General features: G+C 33.9%; 3 protein-coding genes across 3 annotated transcripts; 2 read left to right on the top strand and 1 right to left on the bottom strand.

Annotated features, from left to right (window-relative positions):
• The first annotated feature begins 590 nt into the window (after positions 1-590).
• On the top strand, positions 591-2,017 carry LOC148306772 (queuine/queuosine transporter SLC35F2-like). The gene is made up of 2 exons (XM_088264419.1): positions 591-796; positions 1,729-2,017. Exons 1-2 carry the CDS (start codon positions 735-737, stop codon positions 2,015-2,017), a joined length of 351 nt encoding a protein of 116 aa, XP_088120545.1. The 5' UTR covers positions 591-734.
• Positions 2,018-2,038: 21 nt separating this feature from the next.
• LOC148306771 (solute carrier family 35 member F1-like) lies at positions 2,039-6,558 on the top strand. Its single transcript, XM_088264417.1, has 4 exons — positions 2,039-2,171; positions 3,174-3,541; positions 4,204-4,364; positions 5,018-6,558. Exons 1-4 carry the CDS (start codon positions 2,120-2,122, stop codon positions 5,157-5,159), a joined length of 723 nt encoding a protein of 240 aa, XP_088120543.1. The 5' UTR covers positions 2,039-2,119; the 3' UTR covers positions 5,160-6,558.
• Positions 6,559-9,015: 2,457 nt separating this feature from the next.
• Ctr9 (RNA polymerase-associated protein Ctr9) lies at positions 9,016-21,028 on the bottom strand. The gene is made up of 18 exons (XM_088264367.1): positions 20,876-21,028; positions 20,699-20,797; positions 20,376-20,615; positions 19,010-19,278; positions 18,197-18,392; positions 17,742-17,969; positions 17,365-17,571; positions 16,691-17,013; positions 16,393-16,607; positions 15,535-15,821; positions 13,782-14,044; positions 12,671-12,875; positions 11,530-11,741; positions 10,633-10,762; positions 10,145-10,314; positions 9,662-9,835; positions 9,289-9,557; positions 9,016-9,198 (listed from the first exon to the last, which is right to left on the bottom strand). Exons 1-18 carry the CDS (start codon positions 20,915-20,917, stop codon positions 9,194-9,196), a joined length of 3,534 nt encoding a protein of 1,177 aa, XP_088120493.1. The 5' UTR covers positions 20,918-21,028; the 3' UTR covers positions 9,016-9,193.
• Positions 21,029-21,254: the final 226 nt, after the last annotated feature.

The following is a 21,254-nucleotide window of genomic DNA, read 5'->3' as shown; positions in this document are numbered from 1 at the left end:
TTTGATTATATCTAATGGTCTCAATGCTGGAAAAATATAAGTGAATCCACAAAAAAATACATTTCTGGTAAATTGCAGATAAGATAAAAATGATTGAATATTATCAAGTACACTTTTCGAACGCAGTCTTATTTATCATAGTTGCCAGATCAAAAAAAAACCCAGAGCTCGGATACAGAAAACCGAAGATGAGGCAGAAAAAAAGGCTTATGTAATCCCGATTTTAAAACGTATTCGCCAACGATCACATAATATTTGTTTTAAAATGTACGGTACACTTTATGAAAAACAAGTAAAGCTAAATATATTTGCTATCTATCAATAATAAAAAAATATTATCATCGTTTTTACACAAGTACCTAATTTCGTTGAATAAAACATAAAAAAGTCAGTAATAAATGTATATGCATAGGGAAACACCAAAACTAACCAATACTGGGCAAACGTCAGATTAGCGTCTTTTCCCCTTCAGCGGATGATTTTTTTTATAGTTAATGTTGAACAATAAAATTAGTTTACAAAATAAACTGTCATCCAAACGTAAAAACCATATTAGTATCTTTCGAACGATTTTTTTTAATACAAAATATATTACAATCTCACATTTTTTGAGAGGGCGTACCCTTTAGATGTCTCTAAAAATTTTAATTTTACTTATGTTATAAGTCTAGTGTTTACTTGGAAAATGATAGATTTATTGTAATAGTTCGCAGATTAAATTAAATGGATTAGTGATGGAGGAACGAATGAGTTTTGGTGACAAATTAGAGAATTATCTCTCGGAGCTTGGCCATTGGTGAGATTTATTTATTATTTGAATATTTTTGATCAGTTGGTCATTTTATTAAAAACTATATGTTTATATCTTTTAGACACTATTAGAACTTTACAATAGGTGATTAGCTGTTTTACAATAAGCCACGCTCCCTTTCTGCACCAATTGGTTTCAGAGATACATTTTGTATTTGTGTAAACAAAATTAGACAATTATATCGAAGTTTCTTATGCTTCGTAATTATAGTGATAAGTTTAATGACAGTGACATTAATTAAAAAAGTCCATTCCAAAGAAGAGATTCTCTTGGTTATTATGTTTGATCTTATCTCTTCCCCATGTTTTGGACTGTATTGAAGTAACTTTATCTGGTTTTATGCATTGTAATTTAATATAATTATGGTCCGAAGTTGCAATTCACACACAATTTTTTGAAACTACTAAATGACAGTGTGATCAAACATTATTTATATAGTATTGGATTGCATCTTTTCTCCCTTTTTTTAAATTACCAACTCTTAGTGCGAGTAACTATTGTACCTAAATATTTTGAGTGTGTCCAAATCTTTACTCACAAATTCTGGGTTTGAACCGTTTGGGAGTCATTTATATTGATATTCATATCAATATTTAATTTCGTTAAAAACAAAAGTAAACATTATCCAAACTGTGGTGCTTTATCGATTTACTAAAAAAAGTATTCAATTGATTATAGCTGTGTTTCATAATACGACTCAGGTCCAAAGTTTTTTTTTTGAAATCATAAAAAATAAAAAACTGTATATAAAGATAAATAAAAGTATTTAAATCTAATTGATGATCCTTGTACATGTATTATAATAAAATTAAAAAAAGGTTATTCGAGATGCTGTAGCAAGTATTATAAAAACATTTAAGATTTTTGGGCATAAGATGCGTGAAATTAAGTTGTATTTTGAATTTTATTATTTTCAGGCATGTTTGGAGATCAATAATTATCGGCCAAGGGCTCTCTTTACTGTTGAGCGTTAAATGTGTTCTGTGTACGCTGTTGCAAAGCGCGACATGGCAGTTTCCGGCAACAGCGCAGTTGATCATTCCGTACATAGCCCTGGTGGTCATCTTCATGCCCGTGCTCGCTTGTAAGAGCCTGAAGGGGCCGTTCTGGAAGAGGCCGTGGATGTATCTGCTCTGTTCAATACTGGATGTGGAGGCTAGTTTCCTGTTGGTCTTGTCCCAGCGGTACACGTCCATAGTGAGCTGACAGCTGCTGGACTGCAGCGGGGTGGGGGTAGCCCTCCTGGGGGGTGCCCTGGGAGGCCAGCGGCTGGGAGTCACTCACGTGGGGGGCGCCACTGCAGGCCTCATGGCTGTCGGTTGCATTGTTTGGGCGGACGTTGAAGGAGCTCCCATAGATGGTAAGGACTGTGTAAAACTGATCCAACTGCTGACTCATTCCCATTAACACATCTTTGTCGGGCTGTTTTTTCATCAACCCTGATCCTAATTATATTCAGTCTGCCGCTGACCCTCAGTATACTAATCACAAGTAACCGCAAACACAATAACGATCTGCACAGTGTTTTTTAGCGTCTCTCGTATTCTACCAAAAGCAAGCAAATAGAACGCTTATGAGCGTCTTCCGCTCTCTACCAACAGTATGTGAAAGACGTTTTTAAGAGTTTCCCGCAAACATTGTGTTAATATATTATCATGGACTCGTAGGACCTGAAGCCTAAAACATAAAATGTTGTGTAGCCATGTCAGCAAAATCGAAACCTGGTAGATAATAAATTAAATAAGTGAAAAAAGCTAAATATACTGAAACACCGTATGTGAAACGTTATCTAGTTTTTGTAATGAATTATTTGATCATATTTACCGCTTAAGGCCAGGTATTTAGCATCAGATGGAAAGCTGCACATGGTCGGGATTATACGTCGCGTTAGATCAGGGGCTCTGCCATATTGTGTTTTATCAGTTGTTTATGAATGTAAAGCAATATGTATGGACCTTTATAAAAAATATAATAAACAAAACCCTTATCCGCACCCCAATGGTGCATAGGGCACTGCGTCATATAAACGCAGTGATATCTTGATCGTTAACACATGAAGGAAAGGTGATCAGCCCTCCGCTTCAGGTACCAGTCCAGGGTAGTATTGAATAAATATTACAGTGAAAAATCACTTTGATTTATTTGACCCCCCCCTGGGAATTGAACCCGGGACCTCCAGAACGGTAGCCGAGCGTGCTGACCTTTACACTACAGAGGCGGACATTTGAATGCGGAATGGACCTTTACACTCTCATAATTACTTTTGGTTGCAAATTTTTAGAAAATAATTCGGATATGTAGTGGTTAATATAAAGATTAGTTACAAATGATATTGAAGCATTTTGTTTTGTAAACTTTTCAGGTCGTAACCAACTAGTCGGAGACATGTTGTGTTTGGGTGGTTCGCTTCTTTTTGCCGTTGTTACTGTCATCCAAGAAGTTATTGTGAAGAAGCAATCGTGCATAGAATATTTATCAATGCTGGGATTCTTCGGCACCATAGTGGCAGGCCTACAGATATTTTTTATGGAATCTGACGAGATTTACAAGTTCCGTTGGTACAATATCGAGATGCTCATGCAGTTTGGGGGCTTTACTCTAGTGCAGTTCTTGTTCCAAATACTGATGTCCATACTACTGAGGGATGCTGGGGCTGTCTGTTTACATCTCTCATTTATCTCAGCTGACTACTATACTCTCATTGCGGGAATTCTACTTTTCCAGTTTAAGGTAATACTAAATTTTATACATCTTCTGTTTGTGTCATGTCAGGTCCCCCTAGCGTCGACTATCACTCGAGAGTAATTGTCCTTGTCTTGAGCAGTTCTAAACAGCACCTCGAGGGTCCTGATCCCCATCCAATCTCATATATTCCGGAGCCAGGATTTTATACATAAACTTAAAAAATTGATATAGTAAAACAACAACTATAGCTTTTTCCATTTTAATTTTATTTGACCAGTGACTAGGTTTTTTTTTGTGAACGACATCACCAGTCTAGTAATGTCGGTAATGTCGTAACCTGGTCACTGATCAATTAAAATAATAGTGGAAAACTTATACAGTTGTTAATTTACTATACAAAATGTAGTTCCACTAAGAATCAGTACAAAACCATAAAAAAATTGATGAAATATTACATAATTAATTATGTATGTCAATCGGATGTGGTGTGTAATTTCACTACTATAAATTTTCAGTTTTGAAATAAGGTTAAAATACAGAAATTTTGTATAGAACTATATTTAATATAGTTTATAGAAACTATAATTGTAAATATGTACATATAAATTTTTATGTGTATTCACTGTAATTATTAATGGTTTTTCATTGTGTAATGTATTACCACCAGATTATAGTAATCAATAAATATGTATTCACTTTTGTTCCAGTTCCATGGTCTGTATTTTTTGTCATATTTTTTGGCGATGGTTGGAGTCATTATGTATAGTTCAAGAAAAAGAAATCCCCGTCTACCTGACGAACACCAAACAATCGAAATAAATCAAATTAATGTTAATGACAATTCTATCAATCAGGATAATATATCGAGGTAATTATTATGATACTTTAAACCAATACTTTCTCGTTGTGATTTGTGAAATAAAAATATTTGGATTAAAATAGTCCTCAGTATTCGGAGATATATTATTTGTGGTTTTGTGTATTCACATTCAAAATTTATTATAGTTAAACAAATTCAATTTACCTTACAAAAAAGCATTTTTTATATACAAGGAATGTTGTATTTCAATGCACCAGCGTATAAAAACATCACTGCGCGTGACGTTTTGAAAGTAATTAGTATTTTTTTGTTGTTGTTGACAAAATAAGAAAAGCAGTGAATGAAATAAAAAAATATATTATCAATAGAAAAAATCTGCAACGAGAATGATAATATTCCTGCTTTTTTTGTCAATTTGATTTTTTGACTCTTTCCTTGTATTTTTTCAATTTTTGGTAAAACATTTTCTTTCAATTTTCTTATCATCCATTTTTTTTTAAATCATTGGATACAGCAGATTTTTTTATAGAATTTTGGCAACATCTAATTGATATTTAAATTAATGAGCTTCTAGTTTAATGTTATTTGTACTCGAATATGTTAAAAAAAACCCAGATGTTTTTTCTGATTTATTACTACAAATGAAAAAAAAAACCTTCTATATAATACAACGTAAAAGGTGACTCATGAATAACTTGCAGGGATTATGTGGTACCAGTGCTGGACTGTATGCCCCTCGAGGGTTTGGAGCCACCACTCAGTCGAGACACCACCTTCACATCCTTCCTCGGAATTCCCGCAACACACAACCACTACATCATCACCGACAATGGCGCCTGCTAGTTTGCACTGGAGGGGTCCGAGTTTGCTTGTCAATTTGATTTGATAAACAATAAACAATTAAGAAAATTTGACATCTAAATTTAGTCTGCGTTATTATTGTCGGAAAGATGGATTCCTATTTACATTTTATTAATTAAATAACATTCTGATCCTTTATTTTGAGGCTTATATTGTAGCAGATGAGAAGGAAAAGATTAAGAAAATGATGAAATATACATATGTACTTCCAACAGTCAGATTTATTGTGGGGTGTAAATCCAAAAATTTCATGTCATGTGCTTTTTCTCAGTATGAGCATTTTTATTCAGTGTTTAGCCAATAATATATTTTTAAATGGCAGTTTTAAAGCACAATTGAAACACACTTTAACTTGAATTGTGGTTTATTGAAAGGAATTAATTAAATGACACTGAGAAGTTAAAGCCTTGTAAAGTAAACAGAGACTTAACAATAAGTGCCACTGTTCCTCACCATCCACGGAATTGCCGTGCAAATTCTGATCTTTATTAATTACTGACTATGGCTCAATTATGTAGAATTCTAAAGTTATTATTAATGTACCACAAATTATTTCATAATTATTTTTGACTGCATTTAAAATACATAATATCGTATCTAGTTTATAAACGCAGTAAAGAAAACACTGATTAGCACAAATCTGACCATATGAATTATTATTGTAAGATAAGTACATAGTTAAGTTTAAAGTAAATAGATACATTCTAAACTTCCATAGATATTATTATATAAGTATAATAAAAATACTTTTAGAGTTGTGAATTTTAACTAATTATCTAAAAAAATGTTTAATGCAGATGTTAAATATCTGTTTTTGATATGTGTATTTCTATAAATTTTATTACATTATTAATTTTTGTACAAAAATACAAACACGTAAATATAATTATATCAAAACATGTACCATCTTTGAAAATTGTGATTCTGTGTGCTGGTACAAACACGATGATGAAAAAATATTAGTTTGAAGAGAAATTACTTTCTAATTTGTAAAGCTTTTACAGTAAGTATTATTGAACTTACAACTAACAGAAATATAGTAAATATTTTTTATTTTGCAGTATCAAAACTACCTAAAAGCGTATAAACTATGTTTCAAAGCTTTAAAAAAAACTGCGGTGACAATTAATATGCTGATAACGTTTTCCTGGGTTTTATGCCATGGTGTGTCGAAAATTATACTTTCTAAAGTGGCTGAATCATCTGCAAGTAGGACATTTAACACACCACATTATAATAACAAGAAAACACAGTCAGCATTTGAGTGCCCGTGAAGATCCAAGAAATTTAATGAAAATAAATAGTGTTTGCCATAAAATTTGTCTAGACAAAATGCTAATTCTGCCATATGAATTTTAACACTATGTTTTGTTAAAACTGAAAAAAACTTAAAACGTCTTTTAAAAAAATTGGACACCTAAATTGTCACCATTTACAGATCAAAAGTTGGTTTTTTGCTGCAATTTAGCGAATATTGATTATTCTAAAATAAGATTATCTGTACGTTTGTCATAGAAAATCTGAATGCCCATTTACAAATTGTTATAAAAGTCACAGTTCCTGGTTAGTTAGTAATAACAACATTTCCATATTCAATTGTAATTATTGTTAGTATTAATCAGTGTTTTTAAGTGCAATATCAGTGGTGTAATAAAAATCCAGTTGACTTGGTATTCCTAGTCAGATGTTTGCAATTATTTTTTAATTTTTAAGACATTTTATCTATGGTGTAATGAAATGATATTGAAAAACATTCTTAGCGATTTTTTAACTCCATAGATACGGATTAGAATTGTACTTGTATATTAATAGTGATAAATATAGGTCCAATATTAGTTTGTTATTAATGAAGATATTTTATAGAAAGAAATATTAGTGGATATTAAATAAAATTCTCATTACATTTCAAAGATACGAGTCATCCTGACAAATAAATAATTTTTAGTAATTTCTTTAGCTTGTCAATAAATTGTAGTTGGTTTCCATAATGATAGATGCTGTTTTCATTGTATAATATTTTTTTGTTTACTTTTGTTGTTACAGACTCCGATACTATAGAAAGGTTTTCCACCAGCCGACTGAAACTGTAAGATTAGATTATATTCAGAAAAAATACATTTAAAAAAAAAAAATATATATATATATATATATATATATATATATATATATATATATATATATATATTTAGTTTTTCTTGAAAAGCCCTTATGTTTGATTGCCCACCACTGCCTGGAGGTAGTACCAAATATTATTATGTATTGTTAAATATTTTTTTTTATAGTGGTATTAAATTGAATGCCCACAAACTATAACAAAAATGGATTTGAACACTAACCAATATTACCTCACCAAAACAGAATCCTGACATATCAATGTCCGAACAATATAAAATTCCATCACTGAACAACAAAAAAATATTTTTCATCTAGCTATATCGTTATTAGTTGATAAAATTTATATATTATTTCGAGAAATAAAAATACTTTGTGTTTTGATCCATTCACATTTTTATTAACCAACTAGTTTCGGCAACAGGTTGTTGCCGAAACTAGTTGGTTAATAAAAATGTGAGTGGATCAAAACACAAAGTATTTTTATTTCTCGAAATAATATATCAATATGATCCACAAAGTTAATGCTTTCAATATTCAAAAGATAATATTTATTTTCAACTTTGATGAAATTCAGATTTTGTAATGTGTGTATACTAAAAATATGTATGTATTATGTAAAAAAAAATACAAGAGGATGCTTCATTTAAATTAAATAATCTTTGAAAAATAGCTGTATTTAGTTAATGCAATTTCAGAGTAAACCGATGAGGCTAGTCAGGTCGGAATTGGCTGAAATTTAACTATGTAATATTTTAAACATTCTGCAATTCAGTAGAGCATTATAATAAAAAAATACAATAGTAATATCACTATTTTTAAAGTACTCATTTGGATACATAATTTACTTTTACCTCTTCTTTCACTAAACACTTGACTGAAACTTGTGAATTGTGCGGGTTCTTTTATGAATTTTTACATCTTTTAAATACATAAGTAAGTCTTTTTTTAATACTTTTACTAATGGTGAAATTGTTTCTAGTCAAATAACGTAATGTGATTTAGTTTTAAGTCATCCCGAGCTCAAAGCGTGGATTGGATTTGTAACATAATTTATTATAGGCAAATCTATTGAAATAAATTAATTGTTAATGGAGAAAATGTGTCAGGTGGCCATATGATAATAAAAAAAGTATGAAACCAAACTACCAGGTTCTTTTTATAATATTGCATGTAACATCTCCTTGTATCCCTTATCTGCACCCAACGATGCATAGGACACTGCATTATATAGAAGCAGTGTTATCTTAATCGTTATTAAATGCATAAAGTAAAGGTGATCAGGTCTGAGCTTCAGGTTCCAGTGTAGTATTAAATGAATATGAGAGTGAAAAATCACTAATTTTTATTTAGACTCTCCTGGAAATCAAACTCAGGACCTCCAGCACGGTAGCCTAATGTGCCACCCACCGCAACACACATTTATGAAAAGTCAGTATAGAAAAAACTCACTAATTCAAATTGAAGGAACTAAAATATTTAATATTTTTACTTCTAAGGCTTATTCGCACCCAATAATGCATAAAAGAGCATCATTCCAGGGTGACATGGAATAGTGAAAAATCACCTTCAATATGGTTATCACATGCGCCAACCACTCCGTTTATATTTTAGCAAAATTCAAATTATTTGAATTAATGAGATTTTCCTATATACATACTTTATATGTATATTTACTTTATAGTGGTTTTATTTTTATGTTTTTACGAAATTACAAAAAAAAATCTTGTAGAATAATATGTATTTATTTTATTTTATCATTTAAATAAAAATAATTCGCAAATAAGAACACACATGTAAGTAAATTACAACGTCATCATAAAATAATAAGAAGGGTGAAAATTATTTTTCCAGTTTCATTGCTGCACATACTTTCTTACCAGCATACACAAATCTGAATATTTTTAACCTGAAAAAAAAATTCAACAATATTAATGTAAAAAAAAGAAACAGATTTATCCGTATATAATCATATTATTCTTTTTTTTTATTAACACACCTTCGTCTTCAGATGCGGAAACAGATTTTCTAGATATGGGCGTATCTGGTCTGGATCCCCCTGATCTATTGGAATCTCTGGATCCACTGCGAGATCGCGATCCGCTCTTTGATCGTGATCTAGATCTTGACCCGCTCTTGGATCTAGATCTCGAACGTGACCCACTCTTGGAACGGGATCTGGATTGTGATCTGCTCTTTGAGCCAGAACGAGACCTGCTCTTGGTTCGTGATCCACTTTTGGATCGTGAGCGTGATCCACTCTTAGATCTGTAATGGAGGAAAAACTTATGAGAATATTTTTATTTAAATGAGAAAACAATTTGTATTGATACTGCTAAAAGTATATACATCAACAGTATATAACAGCATACCTGGAACGAGAATGTGATCCACTCTTGGATCTTGAACGACTCTTGGATCGTGATTTTGACCTCGATCCACTTTTAGACCGCGATCGTGATCGTGACTTGGATCCACTCTTAGATCTCGATCTGGAAGCGGATCTGCTTCCAGATTTAGATCGACTGCGAGAGCGACTCTTCGAACTGTGAATGAAAAAAAACATGTAAAAATTTCTTAATTTTCTTTGTAAATAATTAGGTAAAAGGGATATACTGCTGAGGAGCAATAAAAGAACAAATATTATAGCAATGTAGTATTATTGTCATTGCACTGTGGAAAATTGAAATATTAATGGAATGACATATTAGTGAATGTTTTATTTATTTATTAATTTTTATTTCTTTGGGAATTATATAGCTTGTATATAAAAAAATAGTTAGATTGACAATAATAAAAGCCAATTAAATAATTCCTCATTTATGTTACGAATAGTGTTGAAAAGAAAGACTCACCGATCACTATCCGATCTTTGAACGATCCTTTTCCTTCCGGCACTAGTGCCAGCCTGTTCTTTATCACTGTCTTCAGACTCGCTAGTGGAAATGGTTGCCTTGGACACAATGCGCATCTTTTGTTTAGCACTTAACCCATCCGATACTGATTTCTTAGAATCCTTTCCTCCCTATAACAAAAAAAGAAAATTGATTATCTACAATTATAAAATGGCTATTATGCATCTATGTCTCTTTTATGTTTTATTGTATACTCAAGTTAATCAGCATAATTAAACAATCGTCATAAAACAAATGAATAGATCAGATCATATAGTTTTAATATTCTGTAAACATTGGCTGTGTTAAATTCAATACATGTTATAATTATTTTATTCCAATAATAAAAAAGAGCTGGTGATCTACCACCCAAGCACATTATTACAAATATTTTATTTACAGCGGCTTTCTTTATATCAAATACTAAGTTACGTCAATATTTTTTATACCTTCTTTCTTCCTTTTTTAGTTTTGGGTCGGTCACTATCTGACTCTGATCCTCCTTCTGCTCTCGGTTCCTTCTTCTTCCTGCCTTTCTTTTCGCCGGGTTCCCGCTTTCTCTTTCGTCCTCTCTCAGCACTAGAAAAAAGTGTTTATTCTAACTCGAGCCATAATCCAACATCCCTTATCATCAGTATGCATTAGACACCATTCAATAAATTAACCTTTAATCTGTGCGCTAATAATTCAAGAGCTTTTAAACTGATTAAACAAATAGGCTTTGTTGTGAAGTTCCCACAAATAGGTCAAAGTTAACCACTTTACCCGATCCTTACACACTTAGATATAGTAAAAATACTTTTACTGGATATACCCTTCTACATTGTAAGCAAGGTCTCCAGACCTAAGAGACTACAAAACATTTAAAGGAATACAGATGACGTATATGAAGGGACTCAGGACAACATTACTGCTATATGTGAAAGGAATTAGAGAAGGAAAAGCAGGTGGGAAATGGAGAATGCAGAAATGGGTTCAGCTCTCGGGGTTACATTCACACTAGCTTGTGGCACTTGGACACTGCTAATGGTAGGGGTCCTCTGAGGAGAATAAACATAGATTTGTTTTGGCTCCGCCTATGTTTAAAAAAGTACTTAATTCCCTTAAAAAAAAAAAAACTCCAAATGGATCACTGTAAGATAATTGAGTTATATGAGAATTGGCTGGGAGGATTACGGTTGGTATTCATGTCAACATCCTGTGACTTGCTCTTTCATATTAGTCAGCGTATTTTGTTATAACTCTCCTTCTGAAACTGACTACAAATCAATCCCCAAGAATAATTTATCAAGTCGTTCCCCCAACATAACAAAATTGCAATTAGCTCAGGTTTGTTTACTCCTTACCCTGGTTCCTTGGGAGCTCCATCATCCCCGCTGCCTCCCGAGTCGGAGATGTAGTCGTCCTTCCTTCCCCGCCCGCCCTTTCCCTTCTTGGATTCCTGCGGCATGTCGATGACCAGGGCATTCTTCGTTTTCTCCTGGAACTCTTTGCGCTTTTGTAACATTTCCACGTCAGTTTTGGCCTTCTCCTCAACACGTTTCTTATATGCTTCTTCCTGCAAAAACATTATTTATCATAAAATGATAATTTTATCAAGTCGAAATTGGAGATTATAACCACTTTATATACAGAATATTTTATTAACTGTAATATTTAATAACCATTTTTACTTAACAATCGACACATATGGTACAATGTAACGGGTGTATAGTTAAAGACACACTGATATTAAAGGATGAATATTAAAGCATGAAATACATATGAGTCATGCTTATGTAATAAGATAAACCGAGGTATCAGGTTAAATATTCAAACAGCTCCTTCATTTTCATATAAATAATTTTTGTTCCATAACAAAATGAAAGAATGCGAAACAATGCGCAAGTGTCAGATTTCAGTGGAAAAAATAAAATTGATAATACATATTGAGGTTGACTACGTGAGAAAATATTTAACAGCGGAAATTTATTAATTCGAAGATGAAGGAAAATCTAATTGATATTTCGATTTAGCATTTTTTTTCATCACCTATTTCCATTTACAAAATGATGTGTGGCAATATTTTGGAAGTAAATTGTATTTTATATTGACAAAAGCAGTAAATACATAAAATAGCTTTAACCACTTAATGCTAGGGTTTTTTTTTTTTTAAAGTGTTTCAAAAAACATCAGGCACGATCTCAACTGCAGGCAAATTCCAACTGCGTAAAACACATTGCTAACCTTGACGAGTGTCACTCGAGTTAGCTAAAAATAGAACGCTGCAAGTAGAAACAGGCGAGCGTCACGCGGGCTACCAGAAATTAGAACGCATTTAGCGCACGAGCGTAACTCGTTCAAAAGTATGAATCGGTTAAAATATAATTGTTTATTTTTTGAGTTTTGAATTATGTACATTTTTTTAATGATTGAAATAAATGCCTTTTCCTACGCCAACAAATTTGCAAAATAAGTCCATATGTCTTACGACAGCTATTGTCTAACCTGTCTCTTTTTGAAGGCCTCTTTCTCCATCTCTTGCTTGCGGCGCTGACTGCGCTCTTCATCGTGCGCCCGGCGTGCCCGTGTGACGTGGTACTGTGCCTGGGACAGCAGGTCCTGGCACTGCCTCGCCTCCAGCCCGGCGAGCTGAGCGTCGTAGCGCACGCGCTCACCATCTCCCGCCAGCGTCGAAAGGTACGAGAAGTATCTGCGGGACGAGTTTCAAATATAGTCAACCATTGTCAATGGCAGGAGCAACTTGTAATCACCGGCACTGGCCAATTTCGCCATTAGTTTAAATGATATTTTTTTGAATTTGAATTTTTTTATGAAAGTGAAAAGATTTTTACAAATTTGAACAGAATTTTTATTTATTACAACCCTGAATATCTATAGTAGTATGTAACAAATAGATCACACGAAGGCAAGATGATCTGTTCTGAGCTTCAGATTTTAGGATGGTGTACATATGGATGATGAAAGTGAAGGAGTTCAGGGTGAAGGATATTACTGCTATATGGGTAAGGAAATGGAGAAGGAATAATGGGTAGGAAAAGAAGAATATCAGTAAAGACTAGGAAATTTGGCGTTGCATACCTGTACTTAATGTAGAACATGCTGCTAATAAGCATGAGTCCCTCGTTTTTTTTATCAAATCCGACCCTAATTATATTCAGACAGTCTGCTGCCCGACCCTCAGTATACTAATCACAAGTAACTGCAAACCAATTCCGATCTGTATAATATTTTTTGGTGTCTCCCGCGCTCTACCAAAAATAAGTAAATAGGATGCTCATAAGCATTTCCCGCTTTCTACCAACAGTGTGTAAAAGACGTTTTTAAGTGTTTCCCACAAACAATGTGTTAATATGAAATTATTTGGATATTTCTTTCTGTTCTATTAAAATACAAATTGGAAATATATAATTGTGCCACGTCAAGGGATTCTTGGCACTACTAACTATAAAGTATCATATTTGATTGGTACAGATCTGTTAAAAAATTATTTGTAGAAAACTTGAAAAAATTACATATGTTTTTTAAGAAACATCTTTTGTTTCTCAAAAAACATGTGTAATAAATAGTAAGTAGCGGTAATGATAGGAGCACTAACTTGTGACTGAGCCCCAGTTCGTGGACGGCGCCCAGCACTGTGGGCAAAGGGGAGCGGTCTTGCCGCAAGACGTGTGCGGCGAGACGCCGCAGCAGCAGTGCCGTGGAGTACAGCAGCGCGGGGTCATGTGGGGCCACGCGGCGCGCCCGTAGCAGGGCCGTGCGCGCCGCGCGCAGCTTGCCCGCACACGCCAGTGCACGAGCCAGGTACACCAGCCCCTCCACGCTGTGGTGCCGGTGGAACTTCTTCAGGCAATTCTCGTACTGATAACAAACAAACACAATTATAGAAAGGGAAAATACAATAGGAGACAGTTATCACATTAACCGCTGAACAAACAAAAAAACTAATGAAATACGTTGACAACAACACATTGTCGTCGGGACACGGCATTTGTCGTTTTTCGCGGACTGTCGGTCAACTGCGGGACACGGCAAATGCCGTTTTTGTCGACTGTCGGTTTTCAGTGGGAAACGGCAATATACGGGTTTGTTATCAGCGTGTAATGAAACGCCTTGAAGGGTAATTTGCTACCTGGATGCTAGGCGATAGTCTGTCGACGTTATTTGAGATGTCTTATTTGAGTATTTGTCCGGATTGGCTAGTGTGCCGCTTGTAAAGGCATCGCCAGAAATCTAGAGTTTTGATACGATCTCAATCTCAAGTTTAGTTTGAGTCATTTCACGTATTGGACTATTTTTCATACCGCTCGCGCTGTTTTGTTTACTGTTTGGTATTTTATTATTTTAATATATTAGCATTGTATAGGGAATGATACCTCAGAGGGGAAGACTATTTTTTAGAGTTTACAATGCTTCTAAAATTATGAAATACGGATTACTCAATTAAAAATTATGATTTTAATTTATTTTTGATGATCAAATGTCATAAATGATTTCTTTGAAAATTTAAATTGAAAATATTATGTGGTTTAGAAATTGTGTCAATTTTAAGAAAGCGATATATTTTTGCGCTAATCGCGAAAAACATCCGCTATAGGCGAAGTCTATAGCGCATCTATTGTGCGAAGCGCCTGACTACAATGTGTACAGATGTTTAGTGTTTAAATAAGTTTTATTTTTAAAAAAATTAAACACTTGTATAATATTACTTATTGAGTTTTATTTCATTACACATCACTAGTTTAAAAAACTAGTTATTTTCGAAACTATTTCAATTGAATAGAATTCCATTTATTTATTTATAACATGCACATTACAAACTAAAATTTAAAGCGTATACATTAACAAAAAATCGAAAATAAGCAAGAATACTCTTAATTTATTATTAGATTAAAACCAATATTTTTAGCTTTTCCACTTTTTTATTTGACCAGCGACCGGGTTTCGTCGTTACCGACATCATCAGACTGGTCTGATGATGTCGGTAACGACGAAACCCGGTCGCTGGTCAAATAAAAAAGTGGAAAAGCTAAAAATATTGGTTTTAATCTAATAATAAATTAAAAATGCAATTCCATCACGAAGTGTCAGTGGATAATATAAATCTATTAAGAATACTCTTGTTAAAGATTTAGAAGACTCCCACTTCGGAATACTCCTTCAGACACATGGAAGAGATCAACTAATCATGTGTAATGAAATAAAACTCAATAAGTAGTATTATACAATTATTATTTTTTTTAACAACATGTTACCACAAAGTTAATACCAAATCAATAAATAATATAAATTACTTTTAACAAAAATCCATTGAAGTTTGTTTTATTGTTCAGTTAATAATTTAGACTTACCATTTGAATAGCGCTGATATACTGCTTCTGTTCCACATAAATATGGGCAATGTTCATCCACACATCGCAGAAATCCGCTGTGGCCTCCCTCACTTGGGCAAATATGTCTCTGGCTTCGTTGATGCACCCTTTATGCGCTAACACCGCACCGATACCGTTGGCTGCCCAGATATTCTTTGGGTCATTGCGGAGCACTTGTTTGTACATTGCGAGTGCTCTTTCTTGGTGGCGCTTCTCGCGGTCCTTGTCTTTTGTCGGCTGATGTAAAGTTTGCAGCCAAACATTACCTGATCATTTGATAATAACAATGAATAAATAAACTAATAATTAACTACACAATGCGCATATTTACAATTGCCTTCAAAATTTGGCAAAGTGACAGTCTTTAAATAAAAAAAAACAGATCCCTACCCCAGTATCTCACTACTTTCATCCACTTAAAATCATTATTTTCGTTAGTAAATATCAGAGCTTGAGACTCCGAAGAGATATGTCAAAAACCCTCAAACAAATGTTAAACATAATGAGATTTTTAATGATAATTTATATCCGTACTTACTTGTGTAATATTTTATAAACTGTAATTGGTGTATTTGCTTTTCTATTCGTCAATTTAACATTTATGACACTTTACTAGACCTTTATTTTATGAATTTAAGTCAACTGTTAAAATGTAAGGTTATAGATTGTTAAAAAGAAGAAAAAAAATGATTTAACCCTAATTATTGTATTGATGTGATCATTTATCTTTCTATTTACTAACCATTTTTTGATTCCGGACCATATTTTTTTTTTAGAATAAATACTTTTATATCCCTTTAATAATATATATTTTAAAAAAGATGGTACATTAATTACCTAATGCAATAAGCGAGTACGCATCAGTCGAAGTGGATGGATTTTTAAGAATCCTCTCAAACTTCTTTTGTCCCGGACCCCACTCCATCTTGGCGAGATGGAGATTACCCAGCAAAGACCAGGCATCTGGATGTTCATTATTGATTCTCAGAGCCTCTTTGAACCAATCGCTGGCTTCGTAAATCTGCCCTTTATCTCGAGCCATGCAACCTAACCTGAAAGCAGTAAGAAAACAGATATTTTAATATATATTGTAAGTAATAAGAAAATTACAGATATTTGTAAGACATGTTTATACCTTAGGTAACAATCCACGTAATTGGGATGCTCCTTTAGAATGTCTTTATACAGTTTCTCCGCTTTATCAAAAGAGCACAGCGCTTCACTGAGCCTGGCGAGATTATATGTTGTAGTGACCGCTATGGAGTTGTAGTACTGCGGGTCGTGATCAGCTTCTGCGTTCGATCTAGCGAGAGATTCCTCTAGATTATCTTTAGCTTCTTGCAAGTTGCCGAGGCGGTAATGAAGAGAACCTACGTTGTTCAAAATTTCAGCCGGAATGTCTGCCTGTACTTTCTCTTTTAGGATTTTGGTTGCAGTTCCATAAGCAGCTAGAGAACCCTAAAAAACAAGTAAATCTCAGAGTTAATTTATATTTTTTCTTCATAGGGCATCACATTACATCGACGCGATGTTGACCTAATTTCTAATTGATCAGTCCTGCGCTTCAAAGACTTGGACATAGAAAAAGAATATATCTGATAGAACACAGATGACGGAATGAGGAGGATGGTTCTAAATGAGATAGGAAACGGAGGGAAAATAGTGAGTGGGAAAAAGCAGTAATGGCTAGGGCACTCGAGGTTACTTAGATATTGCTAACTTGTGCGTATCCCTTACAGAAAATATTACAATAAAATTACTGGGTAGTACACTAAGCGTTGTTTATTATACAATCCATCACAGTTTCACCTGTAAATCTGTTTGTTCCAAAATCTGCGCAAGTTCTATCCACGCCTCCACATCATCGGGGAATTGGTCGGTAACTTTCTTGAGGTGGGTTCGAGCAATATCTCTTTTGGATTGGGAACTGGAAGATGCATACAGAGATCCGAGAATCTTCATTGTCTCATAGTTATTCGGCTGTGCTTTTAATACTTTTTCAAAACACTGGGCAGCCTAAAAAATCAAGATATTTGTATGAGAAATAAATAGTAAATAGTAGATTGTAAATCATTTGTGATGGCGTATTTCCAAAAAGTATAAACTGGTTAAAATTCAACTGTTATTATTTTTGTAATTATCAGCTATGTTTTTGATGTATTGCAAAACAAAATCAAATTATTTACATTTTCCGAGTCGCCCCTGTAGATGTACATCTGACCCAGACCAAAGTGCGGGAGGACAAAGGAGGCGGGGGCAAACTGCGTGGCCTGGTAGTAGTACTGGAAGGCCTGGTCACAGTCCCCGTGAGCGTGGAAGGCCCGGGCCAGGTGGTAGCAGCTCTCTGCGCGCATCGCCTCGTTCTCCGTGTTGTGGAACGCGTGCAGGGCGAGGTGCTGCACCTTGCTGTAGTCCTGCAGCGGGAAAATCAAGTGAATGCCAGAGCGGGAGACACAATGACAGCCACTCTCTCTGACTGCTTTATGGCACTATTTCTCTACTCTCAATATGTAAATAGAATGGGATGCAAAGGAAAACTTACATTTCAAGTAGATGCATAGATTCGAAACGTTCAGGAAAAATTAATAATCTTCGAGTAAAAATATTCAAGATGAGAAATGAGAAAATGAATAGCACTTACCTTCTTGAAGAAGAAATGGTTTGCCAAATGGTTAAGAACCATGGGATTCTTCGGATCGATGGCATAAGCCTTGGACAGCATAATAACAGCCATCTTATTTGATTCAGGATCTTGGAGATTTAATTTCAGAATTGACAATCCAACCAATGCACCGACGCAAGAATTGTCCAAGGCCAAGGCACGTTCAAAAGCCAATCTTTAAAATAAAAAAATACGGGGGAATTTAATCGATTTAAGCGTCCAAACGAGAAAAAAATTCGGGCGACTTTAGTCGATTTACGCGTCCAAAGGGTTAATACTAAATGACATTTGTATTGATTTGTATTAAATGAGGTTGTATTCTTGCTGAAAATATTAATTCATCATATTTTTTATTATTTTTTAGGAAACAATTTAAAAGGAAGCAATATTGATACATTGTTTGCGGGAAACGCTTAAAAGCGTCTTTTACATACTGTTGGTGGAGAACGGGGTACACTTATAAGCATTCTATTTGGTTACATTGAGTAGAGCGTGTGACGCCAAAAAAGATTGTGGAAATCGAAATTGGTTTGTGGTTACTTGTGATTAGTATGTATATGAACCTAATAAGAAGACTATCAGGGTCGGGATTGATGAAAAAACCGCCTGACAACAATGTGTTAAGTGAAAAGTAATTGAAAAATTAGTACATTTGAATTACTAAATTGGCATGAGGCAATATTTTATCAATGGCGTAAATATGTTCCATGTTTTTTAGTTAAATATTATAAAATTGTCGTTTTACAATTAAATAAAAAAAATATTTAACCAGAATTTATAAAAAAAACATACCTAGCTTTTTCTTGGTTGTTGAGTTTCATAAAGCAATGACCCATTCCGAGTCTCAGAGCCGCAGGACAGTTAGGATTGGTTCTGAGTGCCTTTTTATAGAATGCAAGAGCACCGCGGTAATCCTTCTTACTGAACGCAATGCACGCCTTTCCCAGCAGAGAAGGAATATTATTGGGAGATTGGTTGAGCACAAAGTTGAATTGTGCATCGGCTTGCTCCATCTTGTCTCCTTCGAGCAAACAAAAATAGGCACGGCCCAAAAGGTGGTTCTGGAAGAAAAATAATTGTGAAAATTTATTTTAAAGGAATATCGGGTGAATTTTCACTATACACACCGGATTCTGGAACACAGATATGTACCACAGAATTTCTTTTAACTCTTAGGGTATTGCATCATATAGACAGTGTTTTCTTGATGGTGAGTTACATAAAGACAAGGTTATTAGTCCTGCGCTTCGAGTTTAGTCCACAGATGTGTTAAATAAATATTAGAGTGAAAAATCACAAAAAATTCTTTTGACCCTCTTGAGAATCCCCCTGGGACCTCCGGCATGGTAGCTAAACACGCAAAGAAGGCGGACAAATACTTAAATAACTACAAATACTTTGTGAAAAAAAAAATACGTTACAAAAATTTATCAAGAATACCAAAAAACAAAATAATTGAAAAATTTATTTGTCACTGTCAGATAACAAATCTGCACATTTATGGATATTTGGTATGACTTCAAAGGTTTTATTTAGCATATTTAGCAACTTTTATTTAGCATAGTTTTATTTAGCAACTTTTATTTAGCATAGATTCGGTTATGGTTACCACACTGTTAAAATCATGCAAAAAATATTATATTAACCTTTCCAGGAGTACAATAATTGATGTCCCACTTTCTCTGGGAAGTGAGTTTTTTTTTTTACATTAAATATGTATTTTTTTAAATAAAATCTTTGTATTATGAAGATAGAAATTATGTAAAAATAATTTGAATAAAAAATAAAGACCACCAACTCTAGGTTTTATTTTACGACAAAGTTAAATACAAATATCCACAGATGTCGTTACAATACAAATTACATCATACCAACGGACAGATAGACTTCGACGTTCATTAACGTCGATACTCCTTTCAGGAAAATTCGCACCGACGGTCATTTACGTCCATACTACTGGAAAGGTTAAAACAGTATTCAGTGTGTTGAATTCAAATCAACACTTCAAAACTTATTCTTTGATGATAAATTTGTCACCCAATTATTTAATTTGAAAAAAAATCACTCCAAACAAGTCTCTATGCTGAATCAGATACGCTCTATTCCTTAAAACATAATAAAATTCATATGGGAAAGTATTGCATTGTCCAATAATTACCTGGTCGTACATGATAATTTTGTCCGCAGTTGTATACAAGAGAGTTGCCTTGGTAAAGAGATCTCTTTTCTTATCCTTGTTTTTCTCCCTGTTGGCCTCTTGAACGTAGTACGCGGCGAGCATGTCCAGTGCTCGCATCTGATCTTTCTCATAATCCCTGTAGTCGATGTTTGCATCAATACGAGAGGCTTCCAAGATCTTAAGGAAGTCATCGATCTTGTTATCTTTGTAGTATGCGAGCTGTAAGAGATGAAAATTATAAATATAGGCAACAGTATTGAACGATTGGTGAAGTAAATTGTTTACTTTAGAAGATTACATACGGAGACATTGACCCAGGTGTTGAGTTGGGATCTCTCTTGCCGTAAAATGCCCAAGACTTCATCTCCATGGGGTAGTTGATCAGGATCTAATTCGATTACCTGTGAAGTTAATAAACAGTATTAGGTTAGAAACAAGGTACGCATCACATAAAGTATAAGTAAAGTATTTTAAATTACCTCGTCCGTATCACGGAGAGGTATTTCCAATGTCCCTGACATCTCTGTAGATAATTGGTTACAGGATTCGAGGCATAATTATGCGTTAAACGCGTGAAATTTAATCGACGAACCGACTAAAAACCGTTTTGCGTAAAATAAAAACTGAAAAGCTCAGATAAAATAATTTATATGTACAAATGTCAATGCGAATACGAATACCATAGACTACGACTATATACAGGATATTTATTTAATCATTTACATAATTACCTACTTATAAACCCATACTAGTTCGTATTTTTCCAAAAGGAAATTCTGAATACCGAATCCAAAAAACGAAGCGGAGAACGTCCGTTAGTTCACAACACAGTAAATGATTAAAAAAATTAACTAAATA

The sequence above is a fragment of the Brachycentrus maculatus genome, unplaced genomic scaffold (genome assembly GCF_059751285.1).
Source record: "Brachycentrus maculatus isolate JH-2025_06_01 unplaced genomic scaffold, ASM5975128v1 h1tg000226l, whole genome shotgun sequence".
Taxonomy (NCBI): Eukaryota; Metazoa; Arthropoda; class Insecta; order Trichoptera; family Brachycentridae; genus Brachycentrus; species Brachycentrus maculatus.
Note: the sequence above shows the minus strand (reverse complement) of the source record. Positions and strands in the feature narration are given on the sequence as shown.